The 20,602-nt window shown below is 36.9% G+C and overlaps 2 protein-coding genes across 2 annotated transcripts; both read right to left on the bottom strand.

Moving 5' to 3' along the window:
* Positions 1–13,017: 13,017 nt before the first annotated feature.
* On the bottom strand, positions 13,018–15,397 carry LOC113711046 (GCN5-related N-acetyltransferase 10, chloroplastic). The gene is made up of 4 exons (XM_027234186.2): positions 14,815–15,397; positions 14,394–14,446; positions 13,995–14,165; positions 13,018–13,897 (listed from the first exon to the last, which is right to left on the bottom strand). The coding sequence occupies exons 1-4, from the start codon at positions 15,244–15,246 to the stop codon at positions 13,675–13,677; spliced, it is 879 nt and encodes a 292-aa protein (XP_027089987.1). The 5' UTR covers positions 15,247–15,397; the 3' UTR covers positions 13,018–13,674.
* Positions 15,398–16,333: 936 nt separating this feature from the next.
* On the bottom strand, positions 16,334–20,158 carry LOC113712906 (putative late blight resistance protein homolog R1A-3). The gene has a single exon (XM_072067009.1). It carries the CDS (start codon positions 20,156–20,158, stop codon positions 16,334–16,336), a length of 3,825 nt encoding a protein of 1,274 aa, XP_071923110.1.
* Positions 20,159–20,602: the final 444 nt, after the last annotated feature.

Here is a 20,602-nt window from a genome sequence, read left to right as displayed (position 1 = left end):
TGGGGATTTAATGGCTGGTATATGATGTTTATATATTTTATAGATGGTGTACAAAATTTCATTGAAAAATATTGAGGTTTGGTTGGGCAAATGAATTAATTTCTTGAAGGTAGCAGACCTGGAAACTGTTCCCGTAATGCTCAGACCAGCTTTCTTGTTTCGTCCATAACTCTGTGGTCCGACGTCGAAATCAAGTTCCATCAGCGGCATTTGAAACTGGACATTCCCACCTTTCCAACGGTATAAAATACACATTCTGGTTCCATGTATGTGAGCCGAACCAACCTTTTAAATTCGGCTGTTCTGTTTCTCTGTTTTCCTGGATTGAAATGCTGAGGCTGCAACTTGTGGCTCGAATTCGAGCTAGTTGTGTGCCGAATTTCAAAATGATTTCTTCTGTGAAATTTTAGCTCTATGAACGTGTTTTCCAATGCCATAAACCATGCCCAATTCTGAGTTAAGTTGAGTGATTTATGATCAAAATACGGAACCTGCCCTGCTCTTAAAACCCTAACTTTTGGACAGATTTGATGCAAGGCTTGGTGTAGACTTGCTAACTGAATATTTTGGTAGTAAACACTTATGAAATGTGCCATGAATGTTCCTTAGGCTTTTCCTACACTAATGAGCCATGTTTGAGGAATTTGTCCTTGACCAAATGTTTGGAATGGAAAACAAAAGGGCTCAAGGCAGTTTTGTCTTAGGATTTTCGAAACTTTGGTTGTTTGAGTGACTACCTTCCCGAAGGTATTTTTCCATGAAATTTGATAGAGAGATACACTTTATATAGGAGTATTATATTGCCAAATTTTGTACCAATCCAAGTCCATTTCGATACCTAACTAAAGTCCCAAAGTTGGAAGCTCAAATCTGGAAATTTGTTCACCAGTTTTGAATTTTTCCCTAACTTTGAGCTATCGTATCTCGGTGCTCGAAACCCCGATTCTTGATCCGCTTTTTCTGTTAAAAACCTTACTTGCAACTCTAATTGAGTTACATATTTCAGAGGCTAGCTCGCAACGTGTGAATTTTTCCGAATTTCCAAAGTTAGCGAAAAACGAACCCCAACACAACCTTAAGTACTCTGAAACAGTAACTTTGAGCCCATTTTTGAATATCTTTCATTTAGAATCATGGAAAAGTGTCTTCTAAGAACTTTTAGTACTTTCTAAGAGGTTTCCAACGGTATCAAGTTTTCCAATTTTGGACTTGTGTAGAGTGAGATACGATTTTTCAAAGACTCGTATCAAAACGGAAATTTTTCGAATTCTAAGAAAATGGAGTTTTTCAAGTACTCCTTATTCCTTTAATATTTCTTGAACGTTTTATACTTGCTTTTTCAAAACGAAAACTCGATTACCGTGTACTTTAAGAAACTCCATTTAAATCTCGATTTACGAGTAATTGAGGTTCGTTTTCATAAAATTTTCTTAGATTGTACTAATGTACAATCTTTCTTGATAATTAGGATATATGAGTGATACTTCACTATTATGTGCTCAACCGCACACAAGAGGAACTTCAAGAGGATCCCACGGTGGACGCTTGAATTTCGAGTGCCGTTTCTTCTTGTTTACTTGGTGAGTGTCAAGTGCATGTTAAATACTTATGTAATTGAAATGTGAATTGTACAAGTGTTATACATGATACGTAAACTTGTTGAGACGAGTGTGTATTTTATCGCGCTCTTTCTGTTTTGGGGAATGCTACAGTGAAAATGTGCTATGTGAATTGATATTTGAATTGTGTGAAATGAATTGTTATAGGAATTAAGTGAAGTGTTGTTATTGCCAACCATATTTGTGTTGTGATGTCGAGTGGAGTGAGTCTCCTCGACTTATGTGTATATACGTGAGGACACCCTCGTTCTCTCTTTCCTTTAATTATGCAATACTTGTTACATGGATACACCTGATCGGTAACTGTTCATAGACATGTTTAACTCGTAAGCTCTGAGGGGAAGCATGTACCACACCGATTCGGGTGGGAGGTACCTCTCATCCCGACTCAGTGCTATACTCGGTTCCCTGAGCGATAATATGTACCACACCGATTCGGGTGGGAGGTACCTCTCATGTCGACTCAGAACCATAAACAATAATTGGTAATTGTACATGAATATGTTTAACTCATGAGCTCTGAGCGGATAGTATGTACCACACCGATCTGGGTGGGAGGTACCTCTCATACCGTCTCAGTGCTATAACTGGTTCTCGGAGTGATAGCATGTACCACACCGATTCGGGTGGGAGGTACCTCTCATGTCGACTCAAAACTATAAATAAGGTATAAGTCGATTGGAGCGATGTCTCATCGACCACTGAGCGATAGCATGTACCACACCGTTTCGGGTGGGAGGTACCTCTCATGTCGATTCAGAACCATAAACGTATAATCGATTCCCTAAGCGATAGCATGTACCACACCGATTCAGGTGGGAGGTACCTCTCATGTCGAATCAGAACCATACTTGAAAAAGTGAAATTCTACGGACTTGATTACCTAATCGGGTGATGGAATGTCATCACAAGGAAGTATTAGATTGAACTTTGACAAAACAAATAGAAATTGGCTCATAAGAGCTCCTATATCCTACTCAAGGGTATCTTAGTATAAATTGTGAATCACCTGAATATTATAGCTCACATTCTTGTGTAAGTGCTATTGTTATTTGGACTACGCGTGTTGCATGTTTTCTTAGCCTCACGAGCATTCGCTCACCCCGTTAGATTTGTTTTCTTTAACAGGAGCTGAAATGGAAGGAATTGTGGAGAGGTCGATTTGATGGCCCTTTTGATTACAATTTTGAATGTATTCGTTTAGACAACTTTTGGAAGCTGTATATTTTAGTAATGTAAGATATTTTGGTAACTTATAATGTAAGACTTGAACGATTATTAAGGAATTGACTTTCCTTTATACCTTCGACTTTTAGTATCGATCGGTTATTCTTAAGTTTGAAGGGAAATTGTACCGAGTCCTGGCGAGAGTTGGGCAGGCGTCCCGCGGACACCCTTGGGTTCGCCCTTGGGAGAAGTGGGCCGTCACAAAACACTTATTATTTGTTAGCTTCGTTTGTCTCATCAGCATTCAATTGCACATCATCTTCATTTGTCTCATCATCTTCTGGTTCCTTTGTAGCAGCACCCCTACTATCAGCTTTCTCTTCAACCACAGTTTCAACTTTAGGAGTTTTTCCTTGGATGTCTTCATTTTTTGGTTCATCTTCAATGGCATGGTTGTGAAAATCCTCACTTTTTGGTGCAACTTCAGCAACTTTTCCTTGCTTATTTGCAGAACCTTGCTCAACTTCAAGCCCTTTGCTACTATCCAAACCAGTGCTACACCCTTTACACCTATGTGAAGTTACTGGCTGCATGCCAGCATTTTCTCTTCCATCTTGATCCACTTCATCACCGTTGCCACCCTCTTGTATGATCACAACATCACTGTCTCTATCCCATGTAGCTTCATCTCTCTTAGCCAGACTTGAGTGTGCACCAAGCTGTAGGAATGAGCCCATCGGAGAACCTTCGCTTTCAATTGTTAGAAACACTTTTGCCACCTTATGTGGTGGTAATGTATTCACCGTGACCACACAATCCCAATCACACAAGCAGAAGAATAGGTTTGTATCCAATGTCACCCTGGCAATAGATAATACCACCCAAAACCAGCTTCTTTATCATACCCAAGTCTCTCTCCACCCTTGTCTAGAACTACCAATATCCACATTTCCAGGTTGCACCCATCTATAAAGTTAACCCTTCCCTCTAAGTACCGTTTGTTAGGAGAGTTTGTGAATGTCCCTTGATAGTGTATCTTTAGCAAGAAAGGTAATGGCCAGATTCCCTAATTACCATATTCTGATTCACCTACAAAAGTTTTTAAATCTGTAATTAATTTTTTTACACATTTTATAGGGGATCGAGGATCACAATGTCTTCAATATAGGGAGCATTTGGGTTTGGACAACATACGCTTTCACTTAAAAATGCCCCAAATCATTTGCAAGTCCATGCAATAAACAATAAATAATTTTCTCAACCAAAATTTATCACGAATACCTAATTCAATATGGCTTTTTTTTCATTCGAGAAGATTCCTACAAACCTTAGCCAACAAGAATAACAATTTAAATAAGCCAACTTTTGATTACACTATTACAATAATCAACAAGCAAACAATGACCCAAAACTTGTTTCTCTTACTCGATTCGCCTTTTCTCTTCTTGTTCTTTATTGCACATCCTATTTCTCCATCGGCCCACTTCCTTCCCATGTTTACGATGTACTTTACCTCTGAACCACAATCACGATTAGTTCATGGCTTTTGCTGGTACAAATTGGGCAATCGTTTGCTCACTCCTCTCTTCCTTTTCTTGAAATCAATATAGGAACAGTGAAGAAGAAACAAAGAACCTCATTTTCTTTACCTAATAGGCAAATTTACATTTATGTCCTGACCATTTTAACTTACACTGCTTACTTAACCTCATTAATTGCACATGTTTTACACGCCCCAAAAACCCTGAAAATTTTGTAGATTCCGTCAACGATTTTTCTTAAATGAGACAGATTTTAAAGTTTATGGACTTAAGTATCCCATTTTAAAGTTTAGGGACTAAAGTGGGAAACCGTGCATACTTAAAGGGGTCAAAGTGGAATTTACCCTAATAATATGTATAATTTATAATTATTTATACTCTATATAAAAGGAGAGGGCAAAGTTTGGGGTAAACAAAAATCTGTCACTTTATATATTTCCTAAACCTCCTTGATGATAAGGGAACTTTTGGAATAAATAAAAAAATATCTATCTTTGATAATTACCCACTATCAATATGATTTTTTACCAAGTAATATGTATTTTTTTATATTCTATTATTCAACTTGTTTAGTAAATTTTAATTTGTTAATTAGAAATTACCAATTATGGTTATGAATAACTACCAAATAACTACTTTTTATAACTTTTATTTTGCTGAATTTTTTGCATATGTATTTTCAAAATATAAAACTAATTTTCTTGAAAATGATTTCAATAAATATAGTCAAAATATTTCACAATTATTTTTTCTATTAGTTGTACATACATTAGTGTGTGCCTTGAAACTAGTACATAATACAGTATAAAATATTAATAATTTATATATAAATTTGTATTAATTTATAATTATAAAATATATATTATATATAATTTTATATTTAATTATGAGTTTGGACCAAGCCCGATTTGACCCCGAAACTCATATAGTGATGTGGATTGAGCTTGAGCCTTTTTATTATAGGGCCAAAGCCTAAAAACTCGAAACTTAAAAATCCATATAACTTGTAAGCCGAGTTTAGGCTTACTAAATTTCTACTCAAAAAACTCGATTGACACCCATACTTGCTACTGATGTCTCCGTCAAATCCACTGACCAATCAGTCCCTCCCTTGCTCTCTATACTCTATAAGAATAAGTAGAGCCTAGAGATGATGATTATTATGGCTGAGGAGGCTTCGGTGGATGAATGAAAGGGAAAGAAAAAGAGAAACCAAAAGAAAAAGAAGAAAGAAAAGGAAAGAGTAGCAGTACTAGTAAGTAACAAGTACTGCTACTATAATTAAGTACTAATAGTAATACAAACTAGTAACTGGAAAAAAAAAAGAAAAAAAGATGAAAAAGAAGGCCTTTTAATTTTTTGTACTGAGACGGAGAGAGTATTTATATTAAGTGGGATGGATGGACAATTTGCCCAAGAGCACAGGAACAAACTATGTCTCTAACACTGAAGAAACTATAGATAAATGGGAAACAACTTTAAGGTTATTTGCAACTATTAATAAAATGGATTATGATACAACTAAAGGATTTATTGAAAGAACTCTTGTTAATAGTACACTTAGATTTGAGAAACATCTTAGAAATGAAGCTAAAAACACCATATGCTCTAATAATGATTTAAATAATATGATAACAAGAACAATAGAAGCATTTAGATTAGAATTTACTAGAGAAGGTAATATTTTAAGAGATAGAACAAAGGTAAAGGAATATGAACAAGTTCTAATAAAATTACAACTTTGTGGCATGTGTGAAATTGATAGATATATATGTATATTTCAGGATCATTATTATCCAATTTATAATTAAGTATATAATACACAAGTATATTTGGATATGTTTTATACAAAAATTTAAAACCCTTAGGGAATTAATTTAAATTTCACTTATACTAAAGGAGAAAGAAACACTTTGGGAACCGTTTTTGATTAAATGAGCCATATCGATACACCATATGTATATACACACATGCATACATAGATATATATATATATATATATATCTGTGCATGTGTATATATGTATCTATGGGCCTGTTTGGAACCTGAGTTTTTTGGGAGTTTGTCTAAAACTTTACTGTAGTGCACTGTAGAAGTTTTTGAAAAAATTTTGTAGAAGTTTTTGTAAGTAGAAAAATTTTGTAGAAGGTTTTGTAAGGTGAAATTTTTTTTCCATTTCTTTTTTTCTTTCCTTTTCTCTTTCTCTTTCTTTTTCTTTTTCTTTTTCTTTTTCTTTCTTTCTTTTTTCTTTTCTTTCTTCTTCTTCTTCCTTCCCTCTTCCCCTTCCCCGTTACCTCCGCCACCCCCCTCCCCCCTTCCCCCTTCTCCCCCGCCACCCCCTTCCCCCTCTGCCCCGCCACCCCCCTCCCCCCGCCTTCTCCCTCAGCCCCGCTACCCCTGCAAAAGCTCCCTCTCCCTCTCCCTCTGCCCGCAACCCCCATCCCCCATCCCTGCGCTGTGGTGGAGGGAACTGAGAGGAACGGCGGCAAGGTGGGAGTTGCGAAGAGGAGAGAGAACGCGCGAGGGCTTTGGGTCGCGGCCAAGGAGGAACGACAGCACACGGTGTAGCCAGGGGGCGTGGCGCGAGCGAGAGGCGGCGGTTGGGCTGGAGTCGCGTGAGGTGGTGGTGGCTTCGTTGGCGTTGCAAGGGAGAGAGAAGGGTTGTGATGTCGCTGGAGTCGCGCGGCCGGGGGCAGCGGTGTCCGGCCGCGGAGACCTAGAAACGCGTGAGAGGAGAGAGACGTGCGGCGAGGTGGCGGCGTGCGCTGGTGATGAGGGGAGGAGATGGCTGCGGACAAAGGGGGAAGGTGGCGGGGAAAGGCAGAGGGAAAGAGGGAAGGGGGAGGAAGAAAGAAAAAAAAAAAGAAAAAAGAGATTTTGGAACCAACATATCAGTCAAAAGGGGAGGGGAGGGAGAGAAAAAAAAAAGAGGAAGGCCGGCAAAAGTTGGCCGGAATAGTTACCGGCTCCGGAAGCGGTGGTAGATGTGGTGGCCGGTTGGGTGGGGGAAGAAAAAGAAGAAGAAAAGTTGAAGGGAAAGTTTTTTGTGTATTATTTTGAAGTGTGTAGGTAAAAAATTTTGATAAGTTTTTTGGGGTTCCTGTAACAAAAGTTGTTAAAAAACTAGTAGCTAAAAAACTAGGCCAAAAACTTCACTTCCAAACAAGCCCTATATGAATGTATGAATGTCTGTGTGTGTGTATGTATGTATATGAATATGTGTGTGTGTATACACACACACACATTTTAATTGCTGTGTGTGTGTATGTATTTACTGCTGTATTAAATATATAATATATATAATACATGAATGCATTAATAGTATATATATAATATATATAGATATAGATATGATATAAGGTTGAATAGTAATAGTAATAGTGAATCGTAAATACTAAAAATAATGAAATATTCACATATACATGCATAAATAGTTTGTTAACTTGATAATTTCTTTATCAAATATATATTCTGCTAATAAAATCTGATATCTAATTAAACGTTTTGTTTCGGGTTTACTTGGTAAATTATTATTAATGAAAGCTTTATCTTGAGTATTGTCTGTTCGTAAAAAAAAATTTTAGGTAAAAGAAAACTGCTAAATTTACTACCACTCCGAACAACAGCAATTAACTCTTTTTCATTTATGTGATATTTTTTTTTCTGTATTTGAAAATAAGCCTGAAGCATATTTACTTATTTTTTCTGGGTTATCTTTGATTTTTAAAACTCCACTCCAATGTTCTTCACTAGCATCAGTTTCAAGAATTAGCTCGTTATCTTCAGTAGGAAGAGGTAAGTATGGTAAATTTTTGCAATATTCCTTTAAAGATTTTACTCGTCTAATATGTAATTCGTTGAAGTGAATTCATTGTCACTTAATATTCTTTTTTGTTTTATTACCTTTAATGCATTTGGAGAGCATCCAACTATTAGACAACTTGTATATCTATAATCCCAATAACTTATTTCATTTATTATTTCTTCCTTTTGTTTAACCATGTTATTTATTTCATTAAGAAAATATTCACGTATATTACAATTCATGGTGAAGGAAGATTCCAATCGTCATTTTCAAATTCATGATTTAAATCCGGTAAAAATCTTATTGGAACTGGATCTATAATTTCATCAGATAAATACTCATTTATATCCATTTCTTCAAATTCATTTTCTAATTCATTTATATTTTCATTTTCAAATACTTCATTTGTTCTTAGAACTGAATTAGGAATATTATTTTCAGTATTTTCTTGAAAAGATTTCACGTTTAATTGATTATTTAGCAGATCTCCCTGTGGCTCTGATGCCAACTCGGGAGTCGATGGATAAAATTCTCCGTTTTGAACATTATATTGATCTATATTATTTACATTTCTTATTGACGCGGAGCTGTGCGAGGTTGAAAATTAATAGGAAATTTTCGGTTATAAGCATTTTTGTAACGAGAGACTACAATCCATTGACTACATGGAGTTTTAAAGTGTATCTAAAAAGCTATCGTAAGAAGTTATTTCCTGGTAAAATATCAATTCCTATATTATGAAAATAAAGAGCGGGTAATTTTAATAAATATGTATTGAGAATAATAATAGGATTTTCTATTCCTTTAGAAAGCTGAATCGTTTGTTTAGATATATCAATTCCAATTTTAATTGGTAGATTTTTATGATATCGTTTATTCATCTTTTCAGCTGGACCAAATTTTGAAGGAAACCATCTTTTTGAAGCATGTCATTTTATTCAAGTAGCTAAAGCTGATCAATATGAAATTTCTGTGCCAAAGGCTCGAAAAGAATATAAAGGATTTTCTGAAAAAAAAAGTTCATTATAGAAGAGCAATTGGACTCCGCGTTATAATAAAACTCTTGAATGTGCACCCAAGCAGGGTTTTAGAACTTATAGTGGCGGGAAAAATACTCCATTAATGATTGTTCCTGCTACAAGTCTATCAGACAGTGCTTTGAAATTTTTGAAATTCATTATTTCAATTCCAATCCTTTATATATCAAGTTAACATGCATAAATATTCATGTTCTAAATAGTTTGTAATAGTCTATCAATATTAGGATAACCTCTTGTACTTCTTCTTGTTTATATCAATAAGAGAAGAAAGGCCTTTTCATAATTCCTTACTTATTTCTTAATACGCCTAGTGTGGGAAACGAACTAAGGTTGTGCTGATAATTTCCGAAGGCGAGCGGAGACGCTGCTTGACTCTTTAGTCGCTACGTTCCTGTTGAGATCGGCATGGAACTCCATCGGTGGTGAGTTCGTCAAGCCGGAAATTATTTGGTCAAAGATAAGAAAAGGTATGGAAGCATGTTGGGCTAAATCTTTTCTAATTGAATAAATATTCTAGAAGACTAGTGTAGTTTCCTAAATATTGATAGACGTCAAAGAAAAATCAACCTTATGTCGTATATATATTAATATTATATATGTTGTAATATATAATATATATATATATATAGAGATTAAAATATCTATATGTGTGTGTGTGTGTCTATATATATACACACACATACACATAGGTGTATAGACACACACATAGATATATATATTATATGTATACATAATATATATGTGTATGTGTATGTGTATGTATATGTATATGTGTGTGTGTATATATATGTATATATATATACATAGACATAGATATAGGTGTGTGTGTGTGTATGTGTATATATATACATATGTATACTCAATGGCCATTAAGCTATTGCTCATATTGATTTTTGACCATCAAAAAAGTTTTCGTCACAATCTAGCCACTAAACTAACTAATCAGCATACCTGTGTCCATTTCATCGATTATTATTCTTAATCTATTAAATGATCAGAACCATGATTTGACAAAAAATAATCGTGGTGGACAAATATACCCTTGCATTTTGACACGTGTTCTAATTATTTTGTAGATTTAGAGCAATAATTGATGAAATGGCCATGGTTGCATTGATTAGTTAGTTTAGTGGCTAATTTGTGACGAAATATTGTTCGATGGTCAAAAGTGGAAATGAGCAATACTTTAATGGCCGCTGAAATTTTTTATCCTATATATATATATATATAACACAAATATTTTACCCTTAGTAAAATACTAAATTCCTCTCATGTAGGTTATATGACTCTACCAAAGTTTAAAATTTAATATAATGTGTTAATAATTTATTTTAGTTTGATAATCGTTAATAACCTTTTCTGAATTATTCAAATTAGTGGGTAGAGTGTACTCGATGAATAATCTGAACTTGAAAGTGAGAAGATTTGGTAATGGAAGTTAAAATCCGAAGAGTTACCTGATATGATTTGGTAAAAAACTTATATATGCAAGTTAGGATTTGGTAAGATAGTTTTTTGAGAGTACTTGACCCGCTACCATTTTTTTCAGAGTACTTGACCTACTACCATACCTACTAATAAAGATCTTGAACCAACTCCCTTAGGTGAATTAGCCACTAACTGAAACATAAGTTGTGGGCTTGGGTATAGGGTAGGAGTTCAAACCTCTGTACCTATAATAAAATCCAGAAAGTCTGCAGTAGTGCACCATTTTTGTTTAGAGGTGGGAACCTCTCTCTCTAGTTCCCTTCGACCAAATTGAACTCTTCCCTACTATATTAATTAAAGTAGGAGTAGGAGTAAAAGTTGATGATTGACCCAAAAAATAATAAAAATCCTGTATCACTCCACTCATTATCAATTCATTTTGACATGGAAGTTTAAGTTCGTTCACATGGAATCAGAGCTAACCCACTATCATCACCCATCAACAACTCAGATTCTTCTGCCTGTGGGGAGTAGATTCATGGAACTTTGCTCTATTGTTGATTCATTGGACTCCGTCATATCAGTTGTCCACGACCACACGACCAACTAAATTGGCTAATAAAAATCCTGGGCCACTTCACTGCTGGACGCCCAAGTATATGCATGCCTGTGGAAGTTTGCACTCCTATATCTGGGTCGTCCCAAGTACATTCAGGAGCCGGACAGGTATATATTGTGCTCTACAAAATGCCTTTGTTTAGTAATAGCTAGCATTTTGAAGCAATAAAAAACAGGCATAACTTGGGATTCGTCAAATTAATTTGATCCATTCTCTATGTGGTCTGAACTAAAACTATTTTTGTGAAGTCCTTTAAGTTTGTATTTGACACAAAAAAAAAAATACATAAGGTTCTCATTCTCATTTCAAAGTGATTCGTCAGTCGTCATAGTTTCTGGTCTTGCAAGAGATGTATATATATATATTTGGATATGATAATGTTGGTGTCTTTGATTAGATAGTTTCACTATCCATTGGTATACCGTACAAGAGATTAAGCTGGACAGCTACTACAATCCTTTTACATCATCTGAGGACTCATCATTTGGCACCGTTTGGCTGGAGTGAAAGACAGCGATAGAAAGATTCCATCAAGCCTACAAATCGATCTTGGGGGCTATTATCAAGAACAACATGGATTGTTCATCCTTAATTCTAATTTCATGGATTTTGTCGGATCTTCTTTGATGAAATCCTACCTTTTCTATAGCATAAATAGCATTTGTATGCTGTAGGATCTATGACAAATTTTCTTTTGTAACAATCTTCTAAAGATCGCCGATACTTGGTTCGGCATACCATTTAGCAATTTCGGTTTGCAATTTTTTTTTTCCAAAACAGTGTAAGGGTGGAATTTGAGACGTTAGGAAGGGAAATGGGGGTTTGTAATTGTGTTTATTTGTTGGTTTCTTCATCTTGTTTTATGCTTCTAATAATGTTCTTTTGAATTTCTTATATACACTGCCAGCCTCACCTAATCTCTTTTCACAAATTGTAATGGGATTGGAATGGTATTTTATGGGCTAAACTATTATGGAGTCCTTAAAATGTTTCAAGTGTCGCAAATTGATCTTGATCTATTTCAAATCTCAAATTGACCTTCAACAATAAAAAAATGTCAAAATTTGTTTCTTCAGTTGATTTTCACTGTTTGATCAATCCAATTTTGCCTTTAGATACATCAGCTTTAATGGCAGAGATGGGCTGATCGATCAAAAGTTAATACTTTTTATTGTTAAGGAGCCAATTTGAGACTTGAAATAAATGAGCGGCTAATTTGAAACAATGAAAATAGTTTAAGGACTCGTCTTATAACTTCATTTTTCGCAGCATTCCCTAAACGGCCTCTCTCGACTCCTATAATTCTCCTCATAGTCGTATATTTCCTCCAATGCCCCTTCCTTTTGTTGTGTTTCAACTTCCAATTCACTCGAGTTTTTCTTTTTCCCCACTCCTTTTGGCTTTGATTAGCAACCCTATACACCCAATGGCGGAGACTACACTACCACAGGCTCGGCCTAATATAAGCTTTGCAGTCGCTTCCCATGTCAGAACTCGTGCTACTTTTTGTTGGCAATCAATCATGGGCAGTGGCAAAATGTAAAGATTGAGACAAGGGAGGCTATAACCAACTTCCTTATAGGAGTTGACCACCACATTAATTGTGGGGTGGGAGATTAAGGATCAAATCTTACATCTCATCAATGTGCGAGGATTGCAATAAATTCATGTGATACGCATGGCGTACCCATCTGATCTGATCCAGTCCCCGTAACCTAGACAAGGTAGGCTATAAAAAGGAGCTAACGGTTGATTTCATAATGAATTTATAATGATAAAATGATTGAGAAAAGGTAGATAATGATAAAGCCATTTCACCATGTTTACGTGTAATCAATGCAAAGGACAATTGAAAATAGAAAAGTAGAAAGTACATTCTGCTATTATAGTTTCCAAAGGTAACAATCTCCTGTTCTTCCATAGTCTTCTCTACCGAACTTACAGCTGAGAGAGGACTCCAGCGAATGTCAAATGATTTCAAGAGTCGAATTAGACCTTAAACAAGAAGGGATTTCTTTTGATTTCGAATACTGCTGCAATTCTAATTTCTCAAGACATGTAAATTGATGGGCCTGATCCCGTCCACCAGGCAAAGAAATCGAAGAAATCTTGTAATGGAGATCAAATATTGACTGCAGGATGGTGCTCAAACTGTTAGTCCTTTAGCTGGAAGCAGCTCAAGTCACTAAAATGCAGGTTGTCGAATCTATAGCCTGTTTAAACTAATTTTCTATGCACCTAATAAAACAGCCAAGAAAACTGATTGTGTGTTTTTGCTGTCTGTGGAACTCTTCCTGCTTCACAATTCTTCTTGAGGGTCAGCAAACTTCTCTAATTCATCGATTCTGATTTCAATCTTTTAATGGCCAAGACCAGATCGATCAGTTAGTGAATGACTAGCAGATCCCAATGGTTATGGTATTTGATCATTCAAGGGCTTCATTCAGTCTGCTTTTTAAGTATTATCACACTCTTTAATCATAAGAACCCGCCGCCTTCGACCAATCCAGGTAGTCAACCAAGCAGGATCTCCTGAGACAACTCTATAACCTGCATTTGAGTACAGTTCTCTAGCGCCCCAGTCATCTTCATAAGCCCGCAGGACAAGATATTCAAAGCCCCAAAGGTTGCAAAGCCTGTCACAGGCTTTCAGCAAAGCAGTTGCAACTTTTTTCCTCCTGTAAATTATGCATAAATTTCTAATTATATTCTCCTAATTATCAAAATATCAAGTGATTGTTGGATTGGATATCAAGGTGCTCTGCTGTTATTAACCTGAAATTGTTTAAGACGGCTATGCCAGAAACATAAAGATATTCATCTGCTCCTGAGATGTACTGAAGGACTTCATCATCCCTCGAAACGGTGACATCAACAACGCCAACGAGATCATCCATGTTAGAGCCAGAGGTATCCCTTGAAGGCTCGGCAACTAGACAGGCATACCTGGTAATGAAACCAAACCAATGAAAAGTAAGATAACTTATATGGGAAACTCTGACTATGTAATCTTGAATCTTAATATGAAGCTCAAATTTACCAAGTCCGGGAATGCTCATACATTCCAATAGTTTGTTAGATGCATCTTTAAATCCATTAGTGATAGAAGAAATGCCAGCTTAGCCCAGCCTGGCCATACCCATAATGTTTATCTTATTACTACTCACATTTTACCTGTCTGGTGGTGAGTTTCTGAGTCTGTACAAGAGTCCTGAAAGCACTTCGGCCTGTCATTAATCGATTATACAATAGTCAGAGGAACTAATGGGGCCCCAACATGAACAATGGAACTGAGAAGTCTGCTTCTGCTGTACATCTATCAGAAGCAGAATTGCATGAATGTATCGTCAAGTCAATTGCAATTTTTTCTAGTCATTGACTGAGAATTTACTATCATCTCAACTGTAGAATTACACATAGAAAATGGCAACATTCCTTCTGTAGAATTTACAGCAAGATGATTAATGCTAAAATTGGAGAGCAAAAGATTCACCTAGGCTAATGATTTGAGTCATGCAGTACTTCGTTTTCTGTGATTTTCCTCCTTGAAAAGGTGAATAAAACAACAGATAACCAAAATTAGTGGAGTAAAAACCTGGAAGAATTCAAAGAAAAAGTCATTGAACAAAACCACTGGCTCATGGAAAGCTTCAGCCTGAACTCCGGCAACTTTCCTCATCTCTTCATCTGTCTCCACCATCCTCCTTATATGCCATCCATGCTCACTCAATAAAGAACCAAATCCATCTCTTCTATTATATAAATAGTATGTGTTTCCTTCAACTTCCAGCTGCCCTGCAGCCAGCTCCACTTCATTGACTGATGATGAATTCGAAGTAGAGCGACAATGTACCTTCCAAACGACCCTTCTTTCTTCTCCAGAAGGCCTTTTCAACTTTGTGATTCTTGCCTTCTCAACTGAATTTTTCCATCTCCTATTGATCTTCAGCAGACTAAAGTAATGTTGATTTTCGGTGTGACATCTCCGAGACCAAATGTTGAGATAGTTTGGTTGCAAATAGGCCATTTTCCACTATTTTTCTATAGTGTGAGTATTTATTTGATGCAGAAGCATGTGGATGGTGAAGTAGACCGACGCATCAGTTTCAATGCTTGGCTTAATAATTCTGCTTAAACAAATTATGGGAAAGAAAAAATTGGAAATCTTTAATTACTTGTGTTGGCACTTGGCAGAAGGCATAAATGTTATTTTCTAACAGTGACAGGAACGGTATTTGGCTGAGAGTTAATTCTATGATTTTAAAAAAGCCAAAACTTGAAAGCATGGAATTATCAGTTGTACACATCTTTTTGTGGTCCTGGTCCCGGGAATAAATTTTTATTTGAAGCAGTGGTTTTGGGGCAGATAAGACATGAGCTATGGAGTGGCTGTAGTGCATTTAGTTTGTAACCCCACACAACTTCTGGTGGTCGTAAATTCTTTACTTTTCAATCTTTGATAGGCCATCAAGATTCTGTATCTTCTCTTGAATCTCAGCCTGACAATTGTCTACTTAGAAGGTTCAATTAATTATTTTATTTTTCATCCCCATATTTTGGACAATTTGCACTTCCTTTTGATCCTCACTCCCAAGTATTAATCACAGTCAGGGGGGCAACTAATACCTTGATTCCATGGTGTTCTTTGATGTTCATCTATTTTGAGCAGTTACACTGGAATATCAACACAATAGTTTAACATCCTGATTTTTACAACACAGTAACTGTTTGACAAAGTTAGTGGACTCTTCAGTTTTCTAAACCATCTCAGGGAAACTTCTCCTGTGTCCCATCTTTTACTTCACAGTATTATTTTATCTATTGCGCTTCCTTTCATTACTTCCTACTTCCTCTTTCCTTCTTTGTTCCACCTTCTGATGCAACCACCATGGCACACAGTAACACAGGCTTGGCCTGGTACAAGGTGTTAAATGATTTTCCAATTCAGCAATAATCCTACACTTTTGTTGCAGAAAAAGATTGAGAAAGGTAGATTACAATGAAAAGATGATCTGATTTTATAATGCATTTCGGACGAATTGACTTGATAGAATGATTTTTCCAGTTAACATGTAATGTGAGGTACACTTGAAAAATGAAAATGTGATACTATGCTATTCTGCTTTGGCTGAGATGAGAATCTGCAGGTCCTCGTATCCCATTTCCTCCTGTCCTTCCTTAACCTCCTCTGCTAAGCTTACAACAGAAGGCGGACACCAGCGAATCTCAATCATTTCTAGAGGTGAATTAGACCCCAAACAAGAAGGAATTTCTTTCAATTTCCAACACTGCTCCAATATTAATTTTTGAAGACGTGGAAAATGATCACCTGATCCTGTCCACCTGACGATATTCAAGCGAGACAATTTTAAGATTCTGAGTTTGGGGAATTCAACTTCTTCTGTGATGTCCCATCTTATCTCCTCATCAGCTCCCTCCCCATGGAAATCCTCCCCGACTTCTTCCTCTGGGATTTCTTCCTCTTCACTTGCGTCCCATATGTCCCCCTGATCTGCTCTATCATCCAATAATTTGAGAACCTCGAGATTGGATAGTTCCTCAATCACGGAAATCATACTCCAGGAGAAGTCCGAGAGAGTCAACTTTTTGAGGTTAACTGGAAAGTGAAACTGAATAGCTCGTTGTTCAGTGAAATATAGAGATAGACTAAGTGATTCTAGCTGACTTAGAAAATTCATTTTCACAATCCTACTGCAATCTGGAACTGGATCTTCCGGTTCAGAAAGTTCGCATTTTAGCCTACGAATGTTTGGGAACTTTCTCAATATCTTTTCCATGCTTGGATCAATGAAAAGCAACAGATTGGAGAAAGTGCTCAAGTTATACAGAATGGAGAAGTTTTCATGCACGTCTTTGGCCAGGCTAATGTCACCGGAACTACCACTGATGCATAGATGCCTCAAATTCGTCATATTCCAGATTGTCTCTGGCAACATAACATCACCCAAATAGACATCGAGAATAAAGGTTTCCAAATTGGAGAGGTTGGCTATTGAAGATGGGATGGATTGCATCATACCACGGATTGCCAAGTACCTTAACTCAACAAGCACCTCTATTTCAGTTGGAAAATTTTCACCTAGGAAAACCTGTCCCAAATCTAACACTCTAAGAAGTTTGCAGATTTGAAAGATGAACAAGCTATCGGAGTACTTTCTTGGGTACCCATCACCATGAGAAAAGAACATTAGACAACGTATCTGAGGACAGAATAGCCTTGACTTCTCAAAATGCTCTTGCTTAGAGTATATGCACAATCTTCTTGTATTGAATGACTCGCTAAAAGTAAAAAGCCCCTCATAACCATGTAACAACTGAAAAAAATTCTCTTCTTTGGCTTTTGTTGCACAAAACTCGCGTACCAAATCATGAACTCGACAAGTTTTAACGCCACCAAAGGATCTTTGTTTGGAAACTATAATTAAGCTTCTGCCAATCAGATCCATCATGTAGTCCTCTGCCACTTCCTCTACTTTCTTCTGCTCAACTTCCTTAACAAACCCTTCAGCAATCCATAACCGCAACAACCTTTGAATTGGAATTTCTTGGCCCTGTGGAAATGCTCCAGCATAAAGAAGGCATGGCTTTAAGTAGTCAGGTACATGCCTATAGCTCAACTCTAACATATTCATTGACTGCTCTGTGAGACTAACATTTCTTGCACTCATCCTTTCTGCAAATTGTTTCCACCCATCTTGTTCTATTGTTGCAAGAATTCCAGCCACAATCACAACTGTGAGAGGCAGCCCACCACAATTTTCTGCTATTTGCTTCCCAATTGTGCATAGTTCAGGAGGATAAGGTTCAGTGGGAAAGAGCATCTTCTGTAGTAAATCCCAGCTCTCATCATCAGTGAATTGGCGAAGACGGTGAGGTTCGCGGTCAGGTTCAACTTGTGAAGCCACCTCATACTGTCGGCTTGTTATGAGAACTCTGCTTCCCTTTTTATCATCTGGAAATGATCTTTTCAAGATATTGCATGCATCAATGTCCCATATGTCATCCAAGACAATGAAGTACCTATATCTCTGCAGGGAATTAAGAAGCTTATGAGCCAAGTCCTGTTCATCCATGTCACAGTATTTCTTAGAAACATCTGGATTAATGCCACGCAAAAGCTCAAGCAACAAATCCTTCATGCAATATACTTGAGAGACATTGCACCATGCCCGAATATGAAAGTCTCTTATAATTGAAGGATCTCTGTACACTCGTTGGGCTAAAGTAGTCTTGCCAAGTCCTGGCATGCCCACAATGGATACGATGTCCAACTTCTCTGATCCATGCCTAACTTGATTAATTATTCTTTCTGTCTCATCTTTGAAACCTACTGCACCATTATTCAGTACTGGGATGATTCCTTGTGATGAGACATAATTAGAAGTTTTGACAACTTTCTGGGCTTCAGAGCCATAGGTCTCATCAATCTCAAGGGCCTCAGTCTTGATAAGCAATAATTCTTCTAATATGCTATCAAAGGACAGAGGAGAAAGATCAAAGGAGTTAATGACAAACATTACCTTGTTTGCTACCTCAATAACATGACTCCAGAAAGCTTTGAGCTTTTCATGCTTGTTATGCTGCTCAGCAATCTTCTCAAAAACAGATCCTAAGAATACAAAATCTTTCTGGACTGTCCAGATTTTATCCTTTGAATGAGCAAGGAAATCAAGCTCCGCGAGTTCCATCAGATTCTTTAGAAGAAACTTTATTAAGCCAAGCCCGTTGGTCCCCGGAGATTTGAGAGTTGACGTTACCAATCTAATAAGCTTAATCTTCTGGAGCAAATCAGAAAATCCAAGATCCACGTCCTTGGGCAGGCCTCCTCCTGTTTCATTTGCAGAAAGTGAAAGAATCAAAATTCCAGCCTCATTGACTGCAGCTCCTACAAGATCCATCATTTTTTGGTGTAACCCACTGAACTTCTCCTGCTGCCTTTTGAGAATGGTTCTCAAGAATCTGAGTCCATCATAGAGCATTTGCATCTGATCTTGCTTTGCAACCACAAAGCTGGTGTTGCGGTTTAAAACCTCCCAAAGTATACCTGTGAGGGAATCAGCAAAATCCCCAACTATACACATATCTTTCTCAAGATTTAAGGTCTGCAATGAACCTGATAATTTTGAACTTCTTAAGCCCTGGATACAACTCTCGTGAAACTGGGAATGAAGATGCTTGATGTCCTGTAGCAGTTCAGAAATCATAGAGTGCATTTCATTACACTCTTTTTTATCAAATAGTCTGTCAAACCAACAACTGTAAGAGAGGTCCGCTGCCTGGACTGCCACAGCTTGCAAGCCAGCGGTGGGATCTTTCAACAGACTAGACTCAACACCTTGCCATGTTGCAAAGAGAACAAAATCCTTCAAAAATTTTAACTTCTCTTGGAGGGCTTCGAACTTTATCTTATGCAAACCTCGATCATAAGCTTCAATCGGGCTGACAACATCCACCAGATTCTCTAACAGCGAGTCAACGAATTCCACTAGTACTTCATCTATCAAAGCAGAGAGATTGGATGGCACTACAAAAGCCCGCAAACTGCAGTACATCGTGCTGATTTCAATGTCAAAAGAGCTGAATTTTGCTCTAAAATCAAGGATCGCTTGGTCCAAATGATCGCTGAAGGAGATTCCATCCTCCGTTAGAACGCAAAAGGCCTGAGCATGATAGAGAACAGCATCTTGAAGGCTAGACAAGAAAGCTTCAAGCCTTGCATCCTTCCATCCATCGAGGCTCCATCTTCTTGCACAAAGAAGAAAAGTTCTCACAAGTTTTGATTCAAGCTTCACAATTTTCAGCCCCTCATTATACTTCTCTTTCTTCACCAACTCTGGATCTATATTTGCCAAGTCATCTATATTATCTAACAAAGGCTTGATGTTATGTAAGACTGAATTAATGGAACTAGAAGCCATCTCAAACTTCAGGTTTCTGCGCAGTCATAGAACAACTTCACTAGATCAAGAAGTGTTTACTCCTTTCTCAACATTTCATTATTCCAGTCAACCCCTTTCTTCCTTGAATTTTGTCAAGTTTTTAAGAATCAAAGAAGCAATATTAGCGTTTAAATCTGCTGGCCTGCACTCGATTTGAGTTTTTTATTTCTTAACTATTGTTGTTATTTCTTTTTACTAGTTGAATTCAAACCCAAATGTATGAAGAATGGAATTAAGTAAACATTAGCGCATAAATCTTGTCAATTTGTTGGAAAGAGACAAATAAGCATTTGTCAAGTGGTGAATAGTCACTACCAAAAGAGTAGAATACATATTAGCACAGCACCAATAATTGGAGTGGTTGCAACTTGCAACTTGCAAATGCAAAATATATTTGGAAATGGGAATGGGTCAAAGAAGAAA

Source organism: Coffea arabica, chromosome 10e, assembly GCF_036785885.1.
Source record: "Coffea arabica cultivar ET-39 chromosome 10e, Coffea Arabica ET-39 HiFi, whole genome shotgun sequence".
Classification (NCBI taxonomy): domain Eukaryota; kingdom Viridiplantae; phylum Streptophyta; class Magnoliopsida; order Gentianales; family Rubiaceae; genus Coffea; species Coffea arabica.
Note: the sequence above shows the minus strand (reverse complement) of the source record. Positions and strands in the feature narration are given on the sequence as shown.